We start from the raw sequence: 9992 nt of genomic DNA on the forward strand, positions 1-9992 counted from the left end.
GCCAATCCCGTGATATTTTTACTAAATGTAGCGCTTTTGGACCTGGAAGGGGAATTTATCTTTTATTTTATTTCTTTATTCTATTTGCCGTTTATTTTACTTCATTTTGTGTTTTTATCTATTATTTAGTCTTCATTTTATTCATTTATTCTATTTGTTATTTATTTTATTTTATTATGTTTGTTTTTATTTATTATAAGTGTTCATTTTATTTGTTTATTGTAGTTGTCATTTATTGTATTATATTTTGTGCTTTTTTATTCATTATTTGGTCTTCATTCAATTCATTTATTCTATTTGCCATTAGTATTATTTTTATTTAGTGTTTTTTTTTATTACGAGAAACTCAATAATAATATGAAATCGCCCTATATTCCGTTTACTTACTCTGTTTGCCATCTATTATATTCTGTTTGGGATTTCTTTTAATGTGAGGAACTGAACCGAGTGAGTGAGTGATTTAATTATACAAGGCGCCGCAAGAACGAGGTCATATATGGCGCCGTGAGGAACTGAATTACGAATATTTTGACTGAAGGAGAAAATTGTGTAGACTTTACATTTCTTAGCATTGTCAGAAGTCGCCCTGGAGTCAGTTTGCTTCGTGTTGCGAAAATGAAGCCGGGCAGGAAGCGATAACGGTGGCGTGATTGCTGGCCGGTAATGGCAGTGGTGGTTATCAGAGGATGAACACTGAAGTACCATCTGCTCCTGCTCTCTGACAAGGCGTGTGTGTGTGTGTGTGTGTGTGTGTGTGTGTGTGTGTGTAATAATAATAATAATAATATATGGTTTATTCAAATACGGCAGCCGTCAGGTTGAAAATTTACGTTTTAGAAATACATTTTAAATAAGTTTCACTAACGATAACAAGTACAAAAGGAAGGGGGGATGGAAACCGGGGTCTGACTTGTGTGTGTGTGTGTGTGTGTGTGTGTCGCTCACTCCCTGTCTGTTGCTGCCCGGAAACTTGGATGTTTTTTTTATTTTATTTAAGGCGATGACTCACATTTAGTTCTGTAGATCATCCCCCAGATAAGCTTCACCGTGAAAATTCCTCAGATAAAAGTAATAGATTGTGTTGTTCAGGCGCTTCGTCGTGTTCGAACTATTAATTCTTCTGACAGATTAACTGAACGTGTCTCATGAAGATATCGACACCCTCGGAAGCCAGTGGCCAAACAATAGATCAGTGAAGCGGACTGAAGTTACCCGCACTGCTTCGTTCGAGAGTGACGTTCGCAGCTGTATATATAGAACTGCATCAAACAATAATCCTTTCAAAGAACTGACATCAGCGTCTATTCCCGCTTTTCTCGCTCACGTGCGTCATGTAAACAGCTGAGTATTGTTATGAGTAAATTACGTAACGGAATAAATACGAAACTGGCCAATATGCAATTTCGGCCATACGTGCAGGATTAAACAGAAATAGGATTAATTGTTTTGCTATAAAATAACACACAACGATTCAAGTGTGACAGGAACAGCTCAGGGGTAACGCGGAGGTAGTTTAGTCACGGATGCTTTTAGTAATTCTCGTGTATGAGTTGAAGGAATTAAAGGAAATGAACTAAAGGCAGCCACAACCTTAACGAGGCAGCCACAACCTTAACGAGGCAGCCACAACCTTAACGAGGCAGCCACAACCTTAACGAGGCAGCCACAACCTTAACGAGGCAGCCACAACCTTAACGAGGCAGCCACAACCTTAACGAGGCAGCCACAACCTTAACGAGGCAGCCACAACCTTAAATACCACACTTACCAGACTAACACTAGTATATTCAGATCCCCGCAGCATCCAAGAGTGGAATCATCTCCCATCTCATGTAGTTAATAGTCCCACTCTTGACACATTAAGGAAAAGGATCATTAATCATTATCTCCCTAATCCTGCAAGATGAAAAATAATAGAAATGAAATGACTGATTGTTTAACAGGTAAGAGAGGGAGTAGCAATTTTTGAAGCGGAATCTAGCGTTAAGTGAAACATCTAGCTGGATTATCTCCCTAATCCTGCAAGGTGAAAAATAAAGGAAATGAAATGACTGATTGTTTAACAGGTAAGAGAGAGAGTAGCAATTTTTGAAGCGGAATCTAGCGTTAAGTGAAACATCTAGCTGGCAACACTGGCGCCCTCAGCAAAACAGACAGTGCCTCTCAGACCATTGAAGAAGGAGGGTGTACGCGCCTGCCCGCCCCGCCCACCCGGTAACTCCAAATACCCTGACAAACCCTCCACCATGGTCGAGGAGGAGCAGGAGAAACTCAAGGACGTGGCTGACGGCGCCGGCCACGCATATGGAGAATGGTTCAAACGGTACATGAACATCTTTAGTCGTCGCTTCGTGGAGTGGTTGCTGGTGTTTGCCTTCGGATACTACAATGTGAGCTTCGGTTGGCTGATGGCGCCGCTCTTCTTCCTGGTGCTGAGGGAGAAGAGGGCCAAGGAGAAGAAGGTTAAGTTCGACATCATCCGCTCCATCGCCAACGCGGATGAGAAGGATATACTGCAGGAGATCCAACGCTTTGCTAACCTGCCTTCGTGGGTGAGTTAAAAAAAATATATAGTTCCTCTTCTGTTTCTTGTTTTTATCATGTTCTTCTTTTCTTCATAGTCTCGTAGTTTAGCCGGATTTTTCTTCTTTTTCTCTTTCTTGTTTTTCTCATCAAGTTTTTTTTTTCTTCGTCTGAGCTTAGTCGTTTTTCTTCCTTTTTCTTCATCTCTTGTTTCTTCTTTTTGTTTTGTTTTTTTCTTCTTTTTTCTTCATCGTCTCGTAGTTTAGCCGGATTTTTCTTCTTTTTCTCTTTCTTGTTTCTCTTATCAAGTTTTTTTTTCTTCGTCTGAGCTTAGTCATATTTTTCTTCCTTTTTCTTCATCTCTTGTTTCTTCTTTTTGTTTTATTTTTTTCTTCTTTTTTCTTCATCGACTCGTAGTTTAGTCGTATTTTTCTTCTTTTTCTCTTTCTTGTTTCTCTATCAAGTTTTTTTTTTTTCTTCGTCTGAGCTTAGTCATATTTTTCTTCCTTTTTCTTCATCTCTTGTTTCTTCTTTTTGTTTTGTTTTTTTCTTTTTTCTTCATCGTCTCGTAGTTTAGCCGTGTTTTTCTTCTTTTTCTCTTTCTTGTTTCTCTATCGTTTTTTTTTCTTCGTCTGAGGTTAGTCATATTTTTCTTCCTTTCTCTTCATCTCTTGTTTCTTCTTTTTGTTTTGTTTTTTCTTCTTTTTCCTTCATCGTCTCGTAGTTTAGCCGTATTTTTCTTCTTTATCTCTTTCTTGTTTCTCTTATCAAGTTTTTTTTTCTTCGTCTGAGCTTAGTCATATTTTTCTTTCTCTTCATCTCTTGTTTCTTCTTTTTGTCTTGTTTTTTTCTTCTTTTTTCTTCATCGTCTCGTAGTTTAGCCGGATTTTTCTTCTTTTTCTCTTTCTTGTTTCTCTATCGTTTTTTTTTCTTCGTCTGAGCTTAGTCATATTTTTCTTCCTTTTTCTTCATCTCTTGTTTCTTTTTCTTATGTTTTTTTTCTTCTTCTTCTTCGTCTCTTAGCTTAGTTTTATTTTTCTTCCTTTCTCTTTCTTCTTCTCTTCTGTTTCTTCTTTTTTTTGTCGTATGTTTTTCTTCTATTTCTTCTTCGTCAATTAGCATAGTTATTTCTCTCCTCTCTTAGTATTCGTTCCTTCTCTTCTGTTTCTTCTCTTAATTATTATATTTTCCGTTTCTCTCCTTCCTTCCTTTTCTCTCCATTTTCTTGTAGTTTTCCTCCCTTATTTTCCACCTCAATCTTCTTGCTTCTCTTCCATTTCTTTCCATTTTCTTATCCATTCACTCCTTTTCCCTCTATTCCTACATACTCCTCTTTTCTCTTGTACCTTTTCTTCTTCGTATATTTAACATGTCTTTCTAGTATGATGGTAGTGTTGGTTATAGTTCGTAGTAATTAGTAGTGGTTGTTACGTAGTTAAGTAGCTGTAGTAGTAGTTAGGGGGGTAGTTAGTAAAGGTAAACGTTATTTCGCCTTTTCTTCTTTCTCTTGTATTCTTTTCTTCGTATTCTTCATTCGTAATCATCTTTTAGTATAGACATATACATAGTTCTTTTTTATCATTTCTTTCTTCCTTGTCATCTTTCTGTGTATGTTTGCCCTTCCATCTTCTTCCTCTCCTTTTATTTTTAGCATATCCAGGTGTGTTTTTTTCTTAATTAAAAGTAAAGGTAGTGAGCAGGTAAACTTACACAACTTTAATTTTCTTGACGTTTCAACACTCCTGCACCTGTTCTTCCCTCCTCCTCCTCTTAGTCCTCCTGCTCCTCCTCCTTCATCTGCTATTTCTGTCAAGCATTCCTTTTGCCTTACTACGCACTCCCTTGTTTCCTCTTCACCTCTTCCTCCTCATCCTTTTTCGCCTCTACCTTCCCTGCTTTCTCTTTTCTCTCTCTTTTGTCCCCTATATACCTCTTTCTTTCCCTCCCATTTTCCGTTTTTTTTTTCCCTTTCTCTTTTCCTCCCCTTCCTCCTTCCCCTTCCCTTCCTCTCTCCCCTCCTCCCTTATCTTCGTTTCTTTGCCTTGTCAGCTTCTTCCCCTCGTTCCTATCTCCTACTCTTCCTCCCTTTTCCTTCCCCTCATTAACCATATCTTATCTACCTTCACCTCTGCCCCTCTCCTCCTCCCTCCCATTTCCGTTCACTTTTTCCCTTTAACTCCTTGTTTTTCATGTTTTTTCCTCTTCCCTATTTCTCCTGTCAGCAGTCGGAGTTTAATTTTCTTTCCCTTTATGTCTTCCCAGTTTATTTTTCCTCAGTCTTTTCGTGTTTTCTTTCCATTAGTCATTCTTCTCATGTTTCTTTACTCGTCTTTTCATAATATCTTTTTGGGTCTTTCATTTCTTTCTCTTATTCTCTCATATCAGTGTTTCATCAGCGTAGCCTGTATAGATATGTGTTCCTTCATGAATTATTCAGTTTATATTAAGTTGTCACCACACTTTTATCTACATCGATTTTTATACATTTTGTCTCACTCACACCGTACAAACATATGATAACTGTTTAGGTATATGTGTTCCTTCATCATTTATTCAGTTTATATTAAGTTGTCACCACACTTTTATCTACATCGATTTTTATACATTTTCAGTCTCACTCACACCGTACAAACATATGATGACTGTTTAGGTATATATGTGTTGCTTCATCATTTATTCAGTTTATATTAAGTTGTCACCACACATCTATATATCTACATCGATTTTTATACATTTCTCACTCACACCGTACAAACATATGATAACTGTTTAGGTATATATGTGTTGCTTCATCATTTATTCAGTTTATATTAAGTTGTCACCACACATCTATATATCTACATCGATTTTTATATAGGTCTCACACCGTACAAACATATGGTGTCTGTTTAGGTATTGGTTATATAATGTTAAGGCTATCCCCGAACACATGACAGGTAGCAAATTATAGTGCAACGAAAATGGAAAGTCTAATTACTGAGGAAGCAGGTGTGAAATGACCCTCTACAATCATATATTTCCGTTCATTACATCGGTCGTTACAACCCTCATCGTATATAAAAGCTAGCAAACAAAACTACGCAAAAATCTACGTTCATAACTTTAGAATAACGAAGGAAATCAACACAAATCTCTCCCTTTCAATATTTGTTTACCCGACCATATGGTATCTCTTTTGACTCATATTTGACGCTTTTCTTGACGTCCCAGTACCCATTCATGCCCCTGGACACGCACGAGGCGAGGAAATAGCCTATGCATGCCTCTGGGTGGAGTGACAACAACCATGACGGAGGGAAAATGGATAAGAAGTGAAATGTTTGCCGATACTGTTAGGCTTGGCACGAAATGGTTGACGTCACTCGGCCGCCATATTGCCTTGCCCATCTGTTTCCACGTTGCATTTGGTTGGTTTTTAAGGGGTTGCCAGGGTTTCGTTAAGTGTTCTGATGGTGAAAGGTGATGCATGGTTAGCTCTGTATGGATAGAAGTCTTATTGATTGATGGGAGAGGTGGGTAACGGTGGGGAGGATAGGGCGAGCGTAGCAAGATGGCGGAAGTGCGGCGTCATGGCTGTCATCGTGGGCCGTAGAAAGTGCTGACATTGAAAAGTGACCTTGGGAATCTCTGTATACAAGGTGCGACGTGTGTGTGTGTGTGTATGGCAAGAGCGCTCATATGGACGCCCTGATGTGTGTATGTGGGAGGGGTTACTTAACACACACACACACCCAACACCCGCATTTGCACGCTCACCCAGGTGTATGCAAGTCTCTCTCTCTCTCTCTCTCTCTCTCTCTCTCTCTCTCTCTCTCTCTCTCTCTCTCTCTCTCTCTTAGAAGCTTACAATGAGGTAACGACACTTAGCAACAAGAATAATAATAATCTGATAAGACTACACACACGCACGCACACACACACTCACGCATACACACTCACGCACACACACACTCACGCACACACACACACACACACACACACACACACTCAGGCATGCACACACAGACAGGAAACATGTGTAGGAAGTGGAGAAGAGTTTTTAATAAAGTTCAGAAGGTAGAATGGAAAGCTATAGGGTTGATGAACTTTGGTATTTTTTAACTTTAATGTAGTTTATTCACTGTCCAATTTTTGCGTAGTGTTTGCTTACTTTTATATAGTGATGATTGAAACGACCGATGTAATGAACGAAAATATATGGAAGTAAAGGGTTATTTCACACCTGCTTCCATAGTAATTAGACTTTCCATTTTCGTTTCACTATTCATTTATTTTACTGTAACATTTTCATTTCATTTATTTTGGAAGGGGTTTAAAAGGGAGTAGGTTCAAGGAGGGGTGAGGGGGAGGGTAGAAATAAAAGATAGATTAATATAAAACACGTTAAGCAAGAAGGAATGACCAGGATATAAATAAAAACCTTGGGAATCACATGTTTACATATTCTTACTCTTATTACTCTTATTGTTTGTTGTGCTTGTATTATATTAGCGATGATTGTTCGTTGTTGTGATGATAGTGATGGTGGTGGTGATGGTGGTGGTGATTATCATTAGTGGAACACCTGAATCCATTGACACTGCCAGAGAGAGAGAGAGAGAGAGAGAGAGAGAGAGATGTCTGGCTGTGTGGAGCAAGGAGGAAAGTAGAGGCAGGGAGAGGTTTGACGGGGCGAATGGGTAGAAGGGAGGGAAGGAGGTAGGTAGAGAAGGAGGGGGAGAGGGAGAGATAGATAGACAGGTAGAGAAGGAGGGGGAGAGGGAGAGATAGATAGGTAGGTAGAGTAGGAGGGGGAGAGGGAGAGATAGATAGATAGGTAGAGAAGGAGGGGGAGCGGGAGAGATAGATAGGTAGGTAGAGAAGGAGGGGGAGAGGGAGATATAGATAGGTAGGTAGAGAGGAGGAGAGGAGAACTTGACTTGGCGGGGTGATGGGAAGGGAGGGGAGGGAGAGAGGGAGGGAAGGAAGGGGAGAGGAGATGGAGGGAGAGAGAGTGAAGGTGAACTGGCTTGGGAGTGGAAATGGAGGGAGGGAGAAAAGATGGAGGAACTGATGAAGGAAAGGTGCGTGGGTGGGGAGAGAGAGAGAGAGAGAGAGAGAGAGAGAGAGAGAGAGAGAGAGAGAGAGAACTTCTTGTCTTCTGCCAACTTGATGGATAAAATTACTGTGTGTGTGTGTGTGTGTGTGTGTGTGTTCTTTCATCACTTTATTCGTCTTTTCTTGTTTCTTTTTTTATATCTTTGCCTCATTATTATTATTATTATTATTATTATTATTATTATTATTATTATTATTATTATTATTATTAGCACTAGTAGTAGTAGTAGTAGTAGTCTTCCTTAGTAGTCGTTTTGTAGTAAATAATTTCGTGTTGGCTTTGGTGTCATTAAATAAGTAGATATATTCAATCTTTCATACAATTATCTTACTGTGTGTGTGTGTGTGTGTGTGTGTGTGTGTGTGTGTGTGTGTGTGTGTGTGTGTGTTGCCAGGAGATGTCCCCCAAGGTCAGTCGTCCTTCGATACACCAGTAATGTTGCTACCCAATACACCACCACCAACAATAATAATAATATAATAACCGTTTATACTTTTCTCGCCACTTTAAAGCTACAGTACAGTACCCAAAATATAAACAAAACAAACACCGCAGTGAAATGAAAGTTAAAGAAATAATGGGTCATATTGGGAGACATTTCGCCGCCCAAGATCACACATTTGACAAGGCTTTCGCAGTAGATAATAAGTGAAATGTTTGCCGATACTGTTAGGCTTGGCACGTAATGGTTGACGTCACTCGGCCGCCAAATTGCCTTGCCCATCTGTTTCCACGTTGCATTTGGTTGGTTTTTAAGGGGTTGCCAGGGTTTCGTTACGTGTTCTGATGGTGAAAGGTGATGCATGGTTAGCTCTGTATGGATAGAAGTCTTATTGATTGATGGGAGAGGTGGGTAACGGTGGGGAGGATAGGGCGGGCGTAACAAGATGGCGAAGGTGCGGCGTCATGGCTGTCATCGTGGGCCATAGAAAGTGCTGACATTGAAAAGTGGCATTTCCAGGAGTAGTTTTATGGCCCTGGTGGTAGTCTGACCCTTCTTCTGTACCATGAACCTAAAGAAACCCTCATTAGAACCCGATTGATCCCCTCTTTGACCTTTAGAAATAGCTGATGTGAAATGGCAGTGTCTTGTAATACCAGCCAATGTAACAGTGAAATCAACACGTAATAGAAAGCTGCCGTGAAATCTAAGTTACAGTAAGAATAAACGACAGTAAAATATATATTAAATGCATTGCCGCGTGAAGTCACAGAGGTAGTGACAGTAAGCTAAGGTGATGAAAAAAAGAACTTGTCTCATTCACTCAATAACTATGACAAACCTTATGTAATGCCGCGTGAAGGTAAAGAACGAATAAGTGACATTAAAATCTACTAAAGTCTGTTCACTTAAGTCTGACCCAAGCTGACAACATAAACCTAAGCGTGTTCGTAAGCACAGTGCAGATTAGCAGAAAGTGTTGCGTGAGATAACCACAAACAGAGGTTAAAGAAAACTTGCAAACCATAACAGTAGCCAATCAGCACTCAGCTTGCCAACACGCTTAGGTTTATAGACCATACCATAAAACTACCCATGGAAATGCCCTCAGCAATGCCCACGAAAGCCTTGTCAATTATGTCTTATCTGTAGGTTCATGGTACAGAGGAAGGGTCACTAAGCAAAGTTAATAAAAATGAACCCAGTCTAATCTCGTTCACTCGTTAAGCTATGGAGTTCACAGCGTTCTTAAATCCGATAAGCAACAAGACTCCCTTTTACTCCTATGACTTCCTCTTAAGACCAACCCGTTTTCTTTCATCTTGTTTACGAATGAAAGAGGAAGGAAGGAAAGAAGAAAAGAAAAATGAAGAATGAAATAAAGGATGGTTAGAATGAAACTTGGAAGAATTGAAGGAAGGGAGGATGAGAGGAGGAAGAATTGAAGGAAGGGAGGATGAGAGGAGGAAGAATTGAAGGAAGGGAGGATGAGAGGAGGAAGAATTGAAGGAAGGGAGGATGAGAGGAGGAAGAATTGAAGGAAGGGAGGATGAGAGGAGGATGAGAGGAGGAAGAATTGAAGGAAGGGAGGATGAGAGGAGGAAGAATTGAAGGAAGGGAGGATGAGAGGAGGAAGAATTGAAGGAAGGGAGGATGAGAGGAGGAAGAAGTTAAGCAAGTGATGATGAGAGGAGGAAGAATTGAAGGAAGGGAGGATGAGAGGAGGAAGAATTGAAGGAAGGGAGGATGAGAGGAGGAAGAATTGAAGGAATGGAGTATGATATGAGGAAGAATTGAAGGAAGGGAGGATGAGAGGAGGAAGAATTGAAGGAAGGGAGGATGAGAGGAGGAAGAATTGAAGGAAGGGAGGATGAGAGGAGGAAGAATTGAAGGAAGGGAGGATGAGAGGAGGAAGAATTGAAGGAAGGG

At 39.9% G+C, this 9992-nt stretch overlaps 1 protein-coding gene across 1 annotated transcript in view; it reads left to right on the forward strand.

Moving 5' to 3' along the window:
• Positions 1-2159: 2159 nt before the first annotated feature.
• Positions 2160-9992, forward strand: part of LOC127009902 (extended synaptotagmin-1-like) — a 90967-nt gene continuing 83134 nt past the window's right edge. The window contains exon 1 of the mRNA XM_050883433.1: positions 2160-2552. Within this exon, the coding sequence (XP_050739390.1) occupies positions 2247-2552 (306 nt within the window). The 5' untranslated portion in view covers positions 2160-2246. The remainder of the gene's footprint in view (positions 2553-9992) is intronic.

This window comes from Eriocheir sinensis, chromosome 42 (genome assembly GCF_024679095.1).
Source record: "Eriocheir sinensis breed Jianghai 21 chromosome 42, ASM2467909v1, whole genome shotgun sequence".
NCBI classification, from domain to species: domain Eukaryota; kingdom Metazoa; phylum Arthropoda; class Malacostraca; order Decapoda; family Varunidae; genus Eriocheir; species Eriocheir sinensis.